The 17,492-nt window shown below is 39.4% G+C and overlaps 1 protein-coding gene across 3 annotated transcripts in view; it reads left to right on the top strand.

The window, feature by feature from the left end:
* The first annotated feature begins 1,975 nt into the window (after nt 1-1,975).
* RECK (reversion inducing cysteine rich protein with kazal motifs) overlaps nt 1,976-17,492 on the top strand; it is a 72,488-nt gene continuing 56,971 nt past the window's right edge. For all 3 annotated transcript variants that reach the window (XM_024763072.1, XM_024763074.1, XM_024763073.1), the window contains exons 1-5: nt 1,976-2,119; nt 11,799-11,857; nt 13,026-13,100; nt 14,022-14,058; nt 16,643-16,728. In XM_024763072.1, the coding sequence (XP_024618840.1) occupies nt 2,020-2,119; nt 11,799-11,857; nt 13,026-13,100; nt 14,022-14,058; nt 16,643-16,728 (357 nt within the window). In that variant the 5' untranslated portion in view covers nt 1,976-2,019. The remainder of the gene's footprint in view (nt 2,120-11,798; nt 11,858-13,025; nt 13,101-14,021; nt 14,059-16,642; nt 16,729-17,492) is intronic.

Consider the following 17,492-nt stretch of genomic DNA (forward strand, 5'->3'; position numbering starts at 1 on the left):
AAAAAAAAAAAAAAAAAAAAAAAAAAAAAAAAAGATTTGATGGGGTTTATTTATCTAAAATACTGAAAGATGTTTTTGAGCTCAGGACAAAATCATTGGTCAGTAACATTCTTTTAAAGTTCCATTTTAAAGATGACCTCGAAGCATTAACCTTTGTTTAGAATGAAAGATAATTACACCAGCACTGTACAACAGAACTATGTAAACGCCAGAGTGAACCACACATGTAATTGTAAGTTTTCTAAAAGGCACATTAAAGAAGTAAAAAGAATAATGGTGGCTACATGTTGTTATACGTTTGGCCAAACCCACAGAATGTGTTAACACCAAGAATGAACCCTAAGGTAAATTATGGACTTTGGGTGATAATGATGTGTCAATGCAGGTTGATCAGTTGCAACAAACGAACCACGGTGGTGTGGGACGTTGATAGTGGAGGAGTCTGTGCATATGTTGTTATGCTGAGAAAGGGGGTGTATGGGAAATCTCTGTACCTTCTGCTTAGTTCTTCTGTGAACCTAAATCTGCTCTAAAAAATAAAGCCTATGTAAAACAAAAACAAGTTAAAAAAAAAGGTGAAATTAATGTTAGTAACATTTTACATTATTGTTTTCATACTAAGTCTTCCAAATCTGGTTCCAGCACATGTCAACTTGGACTTGCCACATCTTAAGTACTCAACAGCCACATGTGGCTAGTGGCTACCATATTAGTGCAACTCTAGGATTTTTGACTCTTCTCTCCTGGGGAGGAGTGGGGAGTAAGGTGGGATGAAGTGGTAAAGGTGACTGGGTCTAAATGCTGAGAACCTCTGACACCACGTCGAATAACTGTACATCATTCTATCTTGTAAGTAAAGAGGCGGCCTCTCAGAGGAGCAAGAGAATTGTTGCCACAGCAAATGTTTTAGAAAGATTATTGTAACTTATTTATGTTTTCCTTTTGTAAACCTAAAAGAGAGGGAATAGATACCTAAAAGACATACAAACCAATTTCAGTATATGGACATTGGTTGGAACTTGAAAAACTGTAAAAGGAAATTATGAGACAATAATGAAAATGTAAACTTACTGGATATTTAGCATTAGGTATTTTAAAATGTAACTGTGGTTATGTTTTTTTTTAAAGGAAGGGGAATGGAAAAAGGTATTAACATAATTCACAAACGGAAAAGAGAGGGAGAGGAGGAGGGAGAGAGGGACCAGGGTGGAAAACGATTTGATAGCAAGTGAATCCTCTCAAACATACCCCACAGGAGCTGTGGGGGTAAGGGGTGGAGTGGGGACCCACCTCCAAATTGTCTTTTAAAAGTCGAAACCCAACCTGACATTCAAGGCTCTCCATATTTAGATACACAAGCATTTCTCTCCCCACATTTTCCTGATAGGAATAGGTACCTAGAATATCAAAGACACATTGAGGCTACACGTGCCAAAGAGCTTTGGTGGCGAATTCGGGCCTCGGGCCCTTGTCAGGGGACCGTGTCCGCGGCAGATTCCCTCCAATTTCAGGAGTTGTCCCGGGTGGCACGCCTTCTTTGGGTGTGAGGCAGCGTCTGGCAGAAAGGATTTTAAGACCATTGAAGGTACGTGAAAGGGACAAGTCCTTTTGGTTCAGCCTTGGCTTATGCCCCAGTTCTCAGGCGAACTTGCAGTGTGACCTGGAGCAGATGGTCTCTTCTCTGAGCCTCAGTGACCACATCTGCAAACCTCGGGAGGACCAGGCGTTCCAAGGGCGGTTCCAGCTCTGACATCCTCCGACTCCCCTCTTGGAGAACGCTGGCTGCGGTACTCCGCGGCAGAAGCCGACACACAGCTGGGCCTTAACAAAGAGCCCGGGTCTCGGGCAGGTTCCCGCCCCCAGCAGGTTTCGGAAAGTCTGTGCGGCCGAGGGGCGGGGCTTCAGCACGCCGCAGCCAATCACCAAGGGCCCAGGGCGCCGGGGCGGGGCCTCCGCGAGTTGCGGCGGCGGGCAGGCTGGGTCCGAGCATCCCGCGGCTCCGGACCCCCCGGCCCGGACATGGCGACCGTCCGGGCCTCCCCGCGAGGCGCGCTACTGCTTCTCCTGGCCGTGGCAGGGGTCGCGGAGGTGGCAGGGGGCCTGGACCCGGGCAGTGCGGGTGAGTAACTGCTGGAGCAGCGGTTCGGGGCGGTCCGGAGCGGCCGCCTCAGCGCTCCAAGATGGCGCGGGGCAGGGGGCGGGGGTGCCGGCGACCCCCAGACCCGGCCCAAGTCCGGTGACCCGGGGTCCGGAGGTCCCAGCAGGCTGCAGGAGGAGCTGAGGCGGGACGAGCAGGACCCCTCTCCACGCTCGCTCTCCCCGCCCTGATCTGCTGAACTGGGAGCGGTGACCCGGGTTCGAGGCCTTATTCTGTCACCCATCGAGCAGGGGCCCCCAGCTCAGCCCTTATCCCCTCACCCGGCTCGGGTCACTGTACGAAGAGAGTGAAATGCCTTTGCCCAGGATCGTCGCGAGGGTCGGATAGGATTTATGAGGTGCCGCCGCCTTACCCCCGCCCTGGCCAGTTATTGTTGCTTGTTCCTTGACCCGCGGTTCAGAAAGGCCGACCTCGGGCAGCGAGCATTGATGGGCCCTGCAGCCTGCCTGACTTCTGAAGTCTCAGAAGAGAATAGATCCAAGCCTCCTAAATCCGATTCTGCTGCCGTTTGCTGTGGGTATGCTGCGTGTCCAAGACAGCGCTGGGCTCTGGCAGGAGACAGATTAAAATTCAGTAAGCTGACTCTTTGGGGGCTTACTGGCTTGAGGAAAGTTTAGTTCTTGCTCTAGAGGAATTAGACCACTAGTACATAGCAAGCTGTTCAGTGCTTATTGAGTGTCTCTTTTGTGCTGGGCTTTTAGGAGTTGTTGCCATCTCCTGCTTTCCAGCAGCTCTGGCTAGGAGGTGGGGTGCAACAAGACATGAGCAGCTCGAATTCAAGGCAGAAGGGTCCAGCGGAGATGAAGGGCTGTGAGTGCACAGAGGGAGAGAGATGATGGATGATGTCCACCTAGGGTAGGAAGAAAATTGAGTGACGCCCCAACTGCACTAGATATTAAAAGATGGCTGGGATTTATACATGCAAAAGTGGTGGAGAAGTGCATTGCTTACAGGGAGACACACCTAGAAAGAGCAAAATCAGTCTCAAGGTTATAAGGTAGCTTACAATGTTAAAGGTTTTTTTGTTTTTTTTAAGTCAAGAGTATTTGGAGAAAGGAGAGGATTGTCAGGAACCTGGGGTTAGATAGTTAATTATAATTGGATTCTAACAAGCTGTCAATTAGACAAATCAAAGGAGAGAGAGAGAGAATGCTGTGTATTCGTAGCTAAATCAGCTTACCTTTCTGGGTCCCATTTTTCTCATTAAGTTAAAGAAATTGAACTAAAGCACTTTCAAAGTTATGGTTCATCAGAAAATTAGTTGTCCATTCTTATTCTACAACTAGTCAATTCTGTGGGAGATAGCAGGGTAGAATATAGTTAAGAATATTTGAACAAATTAGTTAGCTTTAGTCTCTTTGTGCTTTAGTATCCACATTTATTGTATACAGAAATTCTCATAGATGTTATTGTGAGAATTGAGGTAATACATGTATAGCATTTAGAATAGCATATAGTAAGCACTGAAATGTTAGCTCTTAAGGTTGGGAAACACTGTACACTGTACCCCTCTCTTATAAATTCACAAACACGTTAGATTCATAATAATTCGCAAGTATTCCTGTAGTAAAGAAACTTGTTGCTGGGAGAATAGAGAAATGGGCAACTGACTGCTGATGGGTATGGGGTTTCTTTTAGGGTGATGAAAATGTTCAGAATTGGAAAGTGGTGAGCACAGTTCTGTAAATGTACTAAAAACAACTGAATTGTACACTTCAAAAGGATGAATTTTGTGGTATATGATTGTTAAAAGATAAACTGAGGCATATTAAAATGTTAAGAGTTTGAGCAAAAATTGATTTGAATTGGGCAGTGCCAAATGGGAAGTAACAGGAGCTAGGGGAAGGACTTTTATGGAAGAGGTGGAAACAAAGCAAGGAAATATTCGATTGGTTATAGCTTGAGCAGGTGCCTTATTTGGGAAAGTCCAGGTGGCTGTTTGCGATTGATTGTCCTTAGGGTTCTGATTTCTTAACCTTGGGGCACTATAGGCTTAGGTTTTGGTTTGCTTAGGTAGGCTACTGAGGCATTGAAGCTGCCTCAGTCTAATGGCCTCCTTGTTTTATTAATTTAACATGATTTATATCTCAATAAAATTATTATGCAAAGAAAGAAAGAAACTTGTTTGCTTAAAGAACTCTTTTTTTCTTCATAACACCTAATGCACACTTTAGAAAATTCTGGGCTAGATGATTTCTAAAGGCCCTACCAATTCAAAAAGTCCATGACAATATAGAGTTTGCATTGTTTGGTAAGAAGAAAAATTCCAAGTTTGATGTAAAAGTGAGATTTGTCCTTTGTACTAAATTCTTAGGCATATATTGCCTGGTTCCTTACATAAAGGACGTTGAGTAATACAATGGACAAAGGCTTCCACTGTGGATTTGTATAAACTGTGGAAAACGTTCTTCAATCCTAAACAAAAATTAAGAACGCAATATTAAATTGTATTTCATTGAAGGCCTGACTTATATTCCTGCTCAGACAGTCTTCTTTCCCATCTCCTTACCCCATCCAAAGTTGGGTACTCCTGTCTCCTCTGGTATAAAGTGTTACACAAGTCTCATCCGTTCTGACTTGGAGATTTTTGTTCCTGTTGGGGGAGAGGGGGTGGGGGAAGGAATCATTTGACTTGCTCAATTATTATTATCTCCTGTGAAGTTTGGCCACACCCTCCTCATTGGAGTAATGCCACACATCCTATCCTGTGTACTTTCTGGTCTCCTCAACACCCCCAGCTGTCCTCCCCAGCACCTCTAGTGTTCCCTTTGGAGGATGAGATGGAACCCTATGCTGCAGTCTCAGGATCTGTGTGTCATGGCACCTGATATTAGCTCTGTTTCTATTTAAGATATTTTCTAATAGTACAAAGAGAGAAAGATGTAACATTAAGGGCTAGGTTTCAATAAGTTGACATTTAAGAAATTATGTAATAGTCAGCCTAGAATCCTGAAAAAGAATGTAATGAATTTTAAGTTAGAAAAAGCAACCGCCTATCTGGAGGAATGTAATAAGAAGCAGATTCTCTTCCCTAAGAACTATCTTGGCCCACACTGTACAAAGAGCTAGAGTTGGTGATAGACCAGATATGACAGTTTATTCTGGTGTGCTACTAAAAGTTTCTATCTTATATCCATAGATTTAAACAGTCTTTCATTAACCATACTTTTCACCATATGCCACTTCTGGAAGAAAGTGGGACAATATCAAGGAGGTGGTTTTTATTTATTATAAATGTGTTTTTTTTAAAGAGCAAAACAGATACTACAGGGGTTTGTTTATTCAAAAAATATTTGCATGCTTACTATATGCCAGGCACTGTTCTACGTGCAGGGTTGCTGCTCTCAAGGGGCTTACTCTAGCAGAGGGGAGACAGACAATAAACAGTTAAATAAAATGATTTCTGGTAGGGTTAAATATGCTGTGAAGGAAATACATAGATGGTAGCGTAGAGCAACAGTCCCCAACCTTTTTGGCACCAGGGACCGGTTTCGTGGAAGACAGTTTTTCCACGGGGTGGGGGGCGGGGGGAGGGGGATGGTTGAGTCGGTAATGCTAGCAGTGGGGGAGCAGCAGCTGAAGCTTCACTCGCTAGCGCTCCACTCACCTCCTGCTGTGCGGCCCAGTTTCTAACAGGGCCACCAGTCCATGGCCAGGGGTTGGGGACCCCTGGCGTAGAGGGGAGTGGTTCTTAACATAGTGATGACAAGAATGGCTTCTTTGAGAAGTTAAGGTTCTGAACTGAAATCTGAAGACGGAAGGTGCTGTCCTTAGAAAAGGCCTGGGTGGAGACCAGGAAGTACATAGGCCCTAAGGCAAGAAAGAACAGTAGGTCAGTACGGTTGCAACATAGTGAGCAGGAGAGTAAACCAGGGCTAGATGGTGCTGGGCCTTGCAAAAAGCCACGTAAGGACTGTGGATTTTATTCTATATGCAAATAAAAACCAATGGACTTTTAAGAAAGAGATAAGTGCTTTGATTTCTATTTTAGATCACGTGGGCTGCTGAATGAAAAAAAGTGATCGTAATAGGGTAGGAGTAAAAGCAGAGCTACTAGAAGCCCATTTAGTAGTCGAAGCAGGAGATAATGTCTTACCGTAGAGTGGTGGTGGAGATAGAAGAGGAGAGATTCAGGATATATTGCTGTTGGATTGGATGTGGGAAGTGAGGGAAGGAGGCAGTAAAGATTATTTATAGATTTTTACCTTGAGCAACTTAGTGAAAAGTAATGCTATTTACTGAGGTTGAGAAGATGGGGAGGACCAAGTTGGAGGGTTGGCAGGTGAGTCAGGAAGAGAATCAAAATTTCCGTTTTTGTATGTGTTTAAGATGGAATATTAGGAATAACTCCCCTTGGTCCATTGCTTTCTAAACTTAATTTCATGCCTGTAAGTATTCCATTCAGCAGATATTTGTTAAGGGGTTAATAGTGCCAGACACTGTGATAGGCACTAGGTATATAATGTGGTAAGCAAAAACAGACATGGTCTCTGCTTTCGTGGGGTTTAAGGTTTAGTGAGAACATCAGACATTAAATATCACCAAAAAGTGTATAATATCTACACTGCTAATATTTATGTGGTTATATTAGTACATACCCATTTATATTCTAAATCTGAATGTATTTGAGGAAAAATGTGATTTAGTCAAGTAACGGGTGCCGTAGAGCACATAGATTACATGAAGAAGACTTCAAGAAAAGTATTAAGAGAAACATTTTGACCATGGACTATACCATTGGGAGCCAGACATTAATATTTTCAGATCCCTTGTTTTACAGATGGGTGTCCTATGGCATAGAATGGGGAAGGGAATTATCTGAGAGTACTGGCTATTAGCATCTGCAGGGAGGATCTGAGGAGTCATTTGCTTTAGTTGTTTCATAATTATGAATGATATGTGTTAAGGCTCTTCTGACCCCCAAAAGAACAGAAACCAAGGTTGCTCAGGATTAGGGAGCTAGTTATATAGTATCTAACAGGGAACACATGGAAATCCAAGCATAGGAAGTTGAGCACAGCACAACCTCAGGAACTGCTGTGGGAACTGGAAAGCTGCCAGCAACCAAGACTACTTTTAGAGACAGTCTCTCTCTACCTCTCATAGAGTCTGTCTGTACATCTCTTGCATTTCACACTCTCCACCAACCAGCTTCCTCATTTTACTCATGGTTTCTGCACACCATAAAACTTCCTCAGCCCCAGCTCATCTTGACCTTATAGTTGCAGAGCCCACCACCAACTGGCTGTATACCTCTGTGCCTGTGCATATGATTGGGTCCAGCTTATCTTCTGACCTGGGTCAAAAACTCATATGATGTTTGCTAAATCATGGCTTGGTCACCGTGTGAAATATGGTATGGCAGTGGTATAGTGGGAGAAATAAACTTTTTGTACTTTATTTTCTGATTAAAAAGGCATTGTATAAATAGGAAATTATTACTTATTAACCAATGAATAAATACAGATTTTCAAGCTGAGCACTGTGCTAAATGGGTACAAATAGTTTCTGTTCAATCTGGAGATACCATTAGTACACACATGAAATTATTAGAGTTAAGTGTTAAAGCTTCCAGTTCTGACTGGAATCGTAAGACATTAAATAACCAAAAAACCAACATAGCCTGGAGTTGTTGGAGAAGAAAGGCTTACTAAGAGTTGAGATGAGATTTCAGCCTTGAAAGATGTTTAGGATTTATGTCAGCAGGAAAGAGGGCACTAAGCACTTCAGGCAGAAGGCTGTGTTCAAGGTAAATGTAGGCTTTCCTTGTTAAAAAGTAATAGAAGATCAGGGAAGGGGAGGTAAGAAGACGACTTGGAAAATTTAGAACTGGAATAGCAGGAAGCCACTGTAGGCCCTTAGATTAGAAGAGTGACATCATGAAAGGTCTATTTAAAAAATTAATCTGGCACTCATTGATAATAGAAGAGAATGAGCATAATTGGCTGTTGTAGCAGTGCAGTATGAGGCAAGCAGTGGAGAAGGATATCCATCTGTCTAGATAAATAAAGCGGTATGACAAGATGTTAGCAGTGTTGAATCCAGGTGGTGGGTATATAAATAATCATTTTATTGTTTGGCTCTTCCTTGGCTGATGATATATTTTATGTATATACACAAACATATATATCATTGAAGGGATAAATGTGACAATTGTAAGAATGCATTTATAAGTTAAAGTTGCAGTTGTCATTTAAATGTTTTTAAAGTGATTGTCAATTTCCAGGCCATTTTAGAAAAAAACATTTGATTAAAAGTAAGATGAGATTTTTAAAATTAATGTATCTTTTTTATTTGAAATGACTGTCTTTTTTATTTGAAATGACTGTTTTCCGCTATCAACTTGGATTTAGTCAATAGTGCAGGATATATATATTCTGTTCTAGTAATTCTCTAGGAATACATTAATTAGAAGGAATCTTTATTTTCTTTAGAAAAGAAAACAAGACTGGCTTTTCATTAACCAAATTGAATTACAGCTTTTGGGAGGCTTCTGTGGCAAAATCTCTTTTAACTTCAAAAATCCTATAATTCTGTGAATATTTTAGCTTTAGATTAGGGTGTGTATTTGTTTTTTTTAAATGCTGGTTGGTCTTAGAAGTTGCATTTTTCCCTTGTGGCTGGAGCATGTGCTTCCTGCTTACTTGCCTATCTTTAGTAGACATGTGGTCCAAACCAGCAGACAAACTTTGATGTTTCTAATTATTGGATGATTCTACTCGCATATTTCTAGGTTACATTAATACCTTCTTAAACCCAATATACATGGCCTTTAGTAATCAGTTTTTGGTTTTTATTAATTTTATAATTACAGACTTTTGGAATAAGAATGCAAAATATGACGCTCTTCCTTATGTCTCTAATAAGGATAACACCTGTGCTATTTATTTTCATCCTGTCAATATCAAGTGTTATTTTGAACTAATTTACCTTTATCTGCTCAGTTCCATTTTATGAAAATAACCAGAGTTTTAAACTATTCTTGAAGAACTAGAAATTAGGTTAGAATCAAATTATAAAAACAAAACATTTCTAGAATTCACAATGTCTTCTCTTGTATAAACCATTAGGCTTTGGAGAGTTTTTTTGCACTCTCATAGTTCAGTGACCCAATTAATCCATTTTAAAAGCTCTAAAAAAGACAGAGACCTTTAATTGCCACATTAATTGCGTTTGAATCCTTTGCCCTCATTCTTAATGAAGGCATATGACTTGATATCTATTTGTAGATATTTATTTCTTAAAAAATATGCAGTGTTTAAGATTCTAGTAAGTTTTTGTTGTTTCAAAGAAAGAAAAATGTGTACTAATATAACGATGACTAAGGTTAAAAATAAAGTGTGGAAAATGTGATGGAGTGTAGGTCCCCTAGCCTGTTCTAGGAGGGTGGCAGTCCTCTCAAGGGAGGAAATGTACTATTACAGAGGAATGCTTGGTTGGGAGGGGGAAGGGCATTATTACCAGAAGACTTCAGGCTGCTCTCTTTAATCCCATTTTGTCAGAAATTTCAGAAGGCTTTTGGAAAGACTAGAAGGAAATATGTCAAAATGTCAACACACATTCTGGCAGGACAGTAGGAATATTAGGTCATTTTTCTTCTTATTTTCCAAATTTTGGGGTTTCTTAATGAAAAAATGAATTATTTAAAAATTTTAACTTTGGTGGTCACTCCACTATAAATTTGACCTTCACCATTAAATAGGAAAAAAACAGGCCTTTATATTTTTAATAAAACCTTTCATTGTTATTGGAGTTTTAATTATGACATGTTTTATGTTTCTGTTCTAAATAGACCTTTGCTCCAAGAAACTTTTTTCCAAAAATCCTTAGGCCCAAGTCAGACTCTTGTCTGCCTGACTGTTTACTTTTTGCTAAGCCTGTGCTTATTGGGACCATATGTTATCCTGAGCTATCTTTGCTCTTGATCAGCTGGATTTTCTGCCCTCGTGTGACCTTTGTTGTTGGAGGATAGTAGAAAGTGGCAACAACTTGAGCACTTCAAAAGAACACATCAGTATCACACAGGAGACTCCCCCCCTTTTTTTCCTGCCTGTCTTCTCCATTCTAATGAGGCTGGGGGCATAACAGAATCTTAGAAGAGGGGGTCGGCATGGTGTGGCATGGCAGGGGAGAAGGGGTGTTGTGAGAAAGTCTCATGAGTGACTGGGCCCTCCCTTGAGTTAGTAGCTTCTAAGAAAGCAACTACAGCCTATAAACAAGGAATTTTTTAAATTTCTGAAACTTAATGGAATTTCTATATGTTTTTCAGAATTTTAAAGTCAAATGTTTAGAACTTTAAGACAGCTTTTCCCACATAGTATTAGAAAGCCAGCCCCACAATAGTCTTTTATGAAACTAAACTATAGTGATATAATATCACTATAATATCACTATATATCACAGTAATATCATATACCCTGTCATTGTTTTATGGATTAACAGTGATTGGTTTTGAACTTAAAGGAGTTGGTAAGAGCTAAAGAGGACCTTTTTTATTCATTCATTTCTCCCCAATACTAATCCTACCTTCAATCAAAAAAGCTCTGCTTTCACGTATACTGAAATTATATAGATTTCATTTAAAGAGATTATGTTGCATATATATATATATAAAACCATTGTATTGATCTAGCTGCCTGAAATATAATATTTTTATGCCCTTGTCTCTTTTGACTTAGCAGTCTAAACAGGCACTGATCAATGTAGTATCTTTTTTTCCAGTCAGCATCACTCTAGAATAGTAACATGCCCCTGCTGATTATCTCTATCACCAATTTATTAATTTCTCTGGGCCCATAATGCTGCTTGGCAAATGTTTCCTTTTCTCTGATATTTCTCAAATTGGCATTCTGAAATGTTAATACGTGGCATGAAAAAAAGTATTCTGTGCTCCGAGAAATCTGTCTACTTAGATCCCTTTTTAGGAGATTAATGATGCATATTAACATATTAAAGCCTTCATAAAACCCTACAGAAAAGAATTCTCTTTAATTTTTTAATCCTTTGTTTCCCAATTTATTTGAACATGAAACATTTTCTCTTGAGGGATAGATATTAACAATTCATGAAACAGTGTTTCATAGAACAGAAGTTTGAGAAACATTTATAGTTGCCTTCTTTATTCTCTACGATGGCTGTTCCAGACCTCTACAACCTCACCTCAAATCCAACACCATCTCAATCCTTTTTGTTTTCAGACCTAATCTCTACTTCACTGAGATAATGGAGGCTTACATGTAACATGTCCAAAACAAAATTCACTCTTTTTATCATTTAACCTTACATTATAGGTATAATAATAGAATATAGCCCATAGGGTAATAGTGAGGGTTGAATGAGATAATACATAAAGCAAGCAGTAAAATTCTGGCATGTAGAAAGTACACAGTACCTAGTAACTGCTATTACTAAATGACAGTCTCCCCTGTTAGGTTGTAAGCTTCTTGAAGGCAAAAACCATGTTCTCCAACACAGCACCATCCTTGACTTGAAATAGGTACTCAGCAAAGGTTTGTTGAGTTAAAATGGATAGTAATAGTAATAATTGTTGAATAAATGGTTTGTGTAACCATCTGGCTTAGCTTAATCATCATGTTTATTTAACAATAGGCAACATCAGGTGTTTATTTTTTCTCCCTAGGTGCACTGTGTTGTAATCATTCAAAGGATAACCAAATGTGCCGTGATGTATGTGAGCAGGTAAGCTTACATAATAATTGTAGAAGATATTATTTAGTATAATTGTTTTGGAGAAATCTGCTGGGCAGCACTTAAAACAAGTGTTCAGAATTCACATCACCAATAATGGAACAAATTAACGTGTGTCTGCTGACATGATGGAGCACAGTATCTTAAGTAGGATTCTTGCCCAAAATACATAACCAGAATCATGAGGAAACAATAGGGCAAACCCAGATTGAGGGATATTCCTCAAAACAACTGCCTGTACCCTTCAGAGATATCAGTGTTATAAAAACAAAGGCTGGGCTTTCCTGGTGGCGCAGTGGTTGAGAGTCCACCTGCCGATGCAGGGGACACAGGTTCGTGCCCCGGTCCGGGAAGATCCCACATGCCGCGAAGCGGCTGGGCCTGTGAGCCATGGCTGCTGAGCCTGCGCGTCCGGAGCCTGTGCTCCGCAACGGGAGAGGCCACAACAGTGAGAGGCCCGTGTATCGCAAAAAAAAAAAAAAAGAGAAAGAAAAACTAACTGGAGATAAATCCTTTTTCATTGTCGTTAGCATTCATAGACTTTACAATCTTGACTATTTGCAGGTAATAATATATGTAATGATTTAAATTTACAGAGACATTAAATTACAATTGCATTAATTAAAATTGTATTTGGAAGTGAGCCAACTAGCCTGATGAGTGAACTTGTCAACCCCTCAGCAGCTTTATTTAAAAGATGGCTTTGTCTCTATTTTATGGAATTCTGTGGAGAAGTTTTTGCTGCAGTGCTATTCACAAAGTTGTTCTTCACCAATATTAAAGGGTATGGCATAGTCTATTTTTCATTGTGGTCAGTTGACTAAAAGCAGTTTGTAGGACAGTTTAGAATAAATTTATTGTTTTTTCTTACTTTTCTGTTTTTTTTTTTCTCCCCTATACCCTAACAGGTTAACAGCTGTTTTTCTCCATTTTTGATCATTAGACTTGCCGTATTTAGACTTTGTTGATTATTTGCCAAGCTAACCAACCTTTCAAGAAATATTACCTCACCTTAATTTAGATCTTTCCAAAGGTTTTCCGTTTATAAAGGGAAATTGGAAAATATTCTAGATAATTCATAAATCTAGAGGATAAGTTTACCTCCTCTATTTTCTTATTGAAAAAATGCCACAAAACTTTTTTTTTTTTTGTCAAATAGATATTCTCCTCAAAAAGTGAATCCCGACTAAAACATCTGTTGCAACGAGCCCCAGATTATTGCCCTGAAACAATGGTAGGTCTTATTTAACTGAACTATGGAAGCTTTTGTCTAATGAAGCACTCTAATGAGTTACTTTAGATTTAGCAAATTTTTCAGTGTGATTGGGGTTTGTGGTCAAAGTAAAATGTTAGATTTAACTAGGTACTTTAAAAAGATCTTCACACAAATTGCTAGGTAGAATATTGTTTTTCATTGTTTATTTTATACCTATGATGTAGGTATATGACATATTCCAGTCTTTAAATTTCATTATAATAGTTTATCTGGAATTGGGAATTTTAATTATTATCATATTTTGACAATTTTATGAAAACCATAATAACTAAGTCTTAACATATATTTTGATTTTTAAAAAGTTGGATTTGGGGTAAGGGAAAATGTGTGACTTCTCATTACTTCTGTCTTCCCATTTTCTGGTATATTATAGATACATTGCATGCCTGTCTGAATGTATTGCATGCATGTAACTTAAAATGCCTCTAATGCATGGGCCATCCTCAGCGTTTGGGATACTCATGAGCCAGGCTAAGAAAGTCTGAGCTGGCATGAGGGAGCCTCCTTAGATAAGGTAGCTTGGGTTAAATGGGGGGGAAGGTTGATGATCAAACAGTTCTGACTGACATATTTTTCTTTAGTCACTCAACAGGCACTTTTATCTCTGTGCTTGGAAACAGTTATCCTAGTAAGCATCCTGAGTAACCATATTTGTCCTTAGTACTCTCAGATGTAAAGATGGGAAAGCAGCAGGCAGCATTTTTACATCTCAGTTCTATTTTTTCTTCCCTGAATAGCTGGTTGATACTCATATAGTTCTAGATCATTGATTGTATAGACACAAACATAATTAAATTAGCTCTACATAATTTCTGTAGAAATTTTCATATTTAGGAACTGGTTATCTACATAAAAGTCTTTTGGTGATTACAATTTTAGGTTGAAATTTGGAGTTGTATGAATTCATCTTTGCCAGGTAAGCAATAGAACTGCAACATTTAGTGCTTTATTTTTTAAAACTTATTTTGTGATTGTAAAATGTGTCATATTCCTGTAACCTAATGTTTACCCTTGAATTTCTATCCTCTCCTTCCTGTAGGCACCCAAATTTTCAAATGTATAATTAATTCTCATTCACTCAGTCCTTAATGGTACTCTTATCTCCACTTCTACCATTCTATTGAAACTGGTCTTTGAAAGATCACCAGGATCTCTTGGTTCCTAGATCTTATGGCTTTTTCTCAGTACTTATTCTCTTTGACTTCCCTGTGACACTTGATACGATTGACCACTCCCTCCTTGTGACTTCACCTTGGCCTTGTGACTTTGTCCTCTCTTATCCCCACCTCCCCCACACACCATCCCCCCCATAACTACCACAGTTATTTCTGTGTGTGGTCCTCTTCCCTTCTCTCTGCACATTCACCCTGGTAACCACATTCCTTCCCAGAACTGTTATCTAATCAGCTCTGGGAAGATAACTTTCAAATCCAAGTCATTGTTCATGACCTCTACACGTCTTTACCTGGATCTGTGCATCCAGGTGGCATCTGAAGTGCCAATTCAAAACCAAACTCATCTTATAACTGCTTTCTCTTGTGAATGACACTCTAGACTGGAAGCCCTCAAGTCATTATCTCTGATAGCTTTTTCTTTTTAGCTCATTGACTCTCTTCTTGTAAAATCTTGCATCTATCCTCACTATTCCTAGTTCAAGCCTTTATGATTACACCTTTGGGGTAGATTATTGCAATAACCTTGTAACTGGTGTTTCAATACACCATAGCTGTCCTCCCCACCCCCTTCAAAAAAAATCCCTCCGGGGATATACACTTCCATCGGAATAAAGGCCAAACTCCCTAGCCTGGCATTCATGGTCTCCTAGGATTAAAGCTCATTTTCCAGTCCTGGTTAAAGCCAGTGCCTTGAAAAAAAGGGACTATATCTTATGTTTCTCTGAATTCTGAAGGCTCTCACACTGTTTGAAGTTTTCATTTCAAACAAAGTGGACTGTTTGCTTCCTAGAATTGCCCACGTCCTTGCTTGTTCTCCCAGTTATCCCTCTCCCTAGTGTCTGCAATTATATATATGTGTGTATTGTTCCTACCAAATTGTAATCTCCATAAAGGGATAAATCATATATTTTATCTATCTCATAGCCCACAAAATACCTAATAGAGTGCCTTGTACATAATAGGGGTTCAGTGAATGTAAATGCTTGTTGAATAATATTTTCTAAGAGGCACTGGATATGTGAAAACAGTAGTAAAATGCATTATGGTGTAAAAGTTCACAGAGTTTATGACCTACATTGATTCCATTCAAAATTCTTTCTAGAATATGAGTGATTCTGAATAGCAAGCAGCAAAGATTGAGAGGAAACTAACTATACTAGGCAATGGGACTAGATGGGAGTCTGTTGCCCTTTATACCATTAAAACATGTAGGGGAAAAAAAAAAAACAAAAAAAAACATGTAGGGTTATAGAAGCTTATGATATGCAGGATTTTTAGCCAGTTTTAACAATTGGGATGGTTTATGATTATATTTTGAGAGCTTTGTCTGTCCATGGGCCATTTGTTTGCTTTTGTTTGGTTTGTTTTTTAGCAGAATACTTCTATTTGTTATATTAGGTCTTAGTTTCTTGTTGAGAACTATGTTACATATTGCCTTGAATCCCTGACATTTTTAAAAAATGGAAATAATAATCTAATGTACATGTGGATTTGCAGATCTATGTATTATATGGAAGCAGCATAAAGCATTTCTTAAAAGAGATAAGAAGGAATTTGCAGCATTCCTACAAGTGAATCTTTTCTTTTTTCATAATTATTACTTATATCTCCTAATTTTATCCTAGGAGTTATTCATTGACATTTATGATTGCAAAAAGGGATCTGAAAATTGCATTAGAACACTGTAATTTTATCACCTTTTGGTATCACTGTAATTTGGTTGGAGAAATAGAGCTATGCATAAATTGAGCCGGAATAGTCATTTTGCCCCACAATAAAGTATACCCATCAAAGTCAGTCATGGCTCACAGGAGATGTTCCTGTCTGTTTACTAAGTATCAGTTTTTAAACAGCATCATGTGTTTTATGCTATTCTAGGTATTTAACATTTTGAATGTTGGAATACAATAATACTCATGCCCTTTTTTGTTTGTTGGCTTATTAAGTTAAATTGGAATCCTTTCCTCTTCTGGTTCATAGTCCAAAGGTGAAGAAAGCCTCTCATTGCTTTCCTTAGCCTGTATGTCCTCTAGAGATTCTGTTTACCTAAGAGTGAGAATGAACTAAAGAGAGTTTAGGGTGGGCAGGGAGAAGAGGGAAAAAAACAAAGGACCTGGTAATTATGCTGTGAGGGACCCTGAGAAGACTGATAGCATTGAGAGTAAGGGTGGGAGGAGGGGCTTCATACTTTGAGACCCTGCTATCTAAGCTAGCTTTCTTATGGACACCTGCTTTAACTTGTAGTGGTATCCATGAACCAGTTTGGCACTCTATTTGTGTTTGTCACTACTTATGACCAAAACATTTGAACATTTTGTTTTTAAGGTGTGTTTAAGAAGTCTGATGGCTGGGTTGGCTTAGGCTGCTGTGAACTGGCTATTACCTTGGAGTGTCGACAGGCATGCAAGCAGGTAACACTTGGCAATCAGGCTCTTAAGCAGCGTGGAGTAGAGTTTCAGTTTTGGCTGTGTCTTGGACCTAGCCTACCTCATATCTTTGGAGAGGTGACCCATAAAAGCTGCAAATTTAGCATTTCTTACATGGACCATTTCCTTTTAGACATGCTGCCTTTTCAGTTATGGCTGCTGCATGTAAGACCCTCAGCCTTCTCTTATTCTTTCTTAACTTCTATCTGCCACACAAAGAAAGAATATGTTAGGAATCAAGGCCTTTTGTATTCTGCCTGTGGTCATGCTTAGTCAATGCTGAATGACTCCAAATGGTCGTGTAAATTTCAGGCATGCTTGGATGAGAGCAGTTGACACAGTTGGCTTATTTTGCTTTCATCTTCCCTCTGTCGTTCATCATGGGTTTACTCTGAGTATGTTCTTTTATACCTTCTCTGCCCCTAAGGTGAGCCTGACTCCTACAGTGAATTATGACTTCTCTTTGATTTGATATATCTCAGGTCCAATTCAAGTTAGGCCCCTGAACTCTTCTTCACTGTATATTTTCATAGTGGTTTCTCAGAGTGCTGTGGGAAAACTGGTCTCCTGGCTCCTCATACTCCAAATGGTGGGAGTATGCAAAACTGGGAAATTTAAGTGTCCCTAAAACTAAACTGGAAAGCCTTCTCTTATTTTCCCCTTCTAGTGACTGGTCTCTAGACAGGAGTATATGAGACGTGGTGATGCCTTCGCTTTCATACAGACCACTGAGCCACACTCTTTGGGCA

The sequence above is a fragment of the Neophocaena asiaeorientalis genome, unplaced genomic scaffold (genome assembly GCF_003031525.2).
Source record: "Neophocaena asiaeorientalis asiaeorientalis breed wild unplaced genomic scaffold, Neophocaena_asiaeorientalis_V1.1 scaffold449, whole genome shotgun sequence".
In the NCBI taxonomy this organism is placed as follows: Eukaryota; Metazoa; Chordata; class Mammalia; order Artiodactyla; family Phocoenidae; genus Neophocaena; species Neophocaena asiaeorientalis.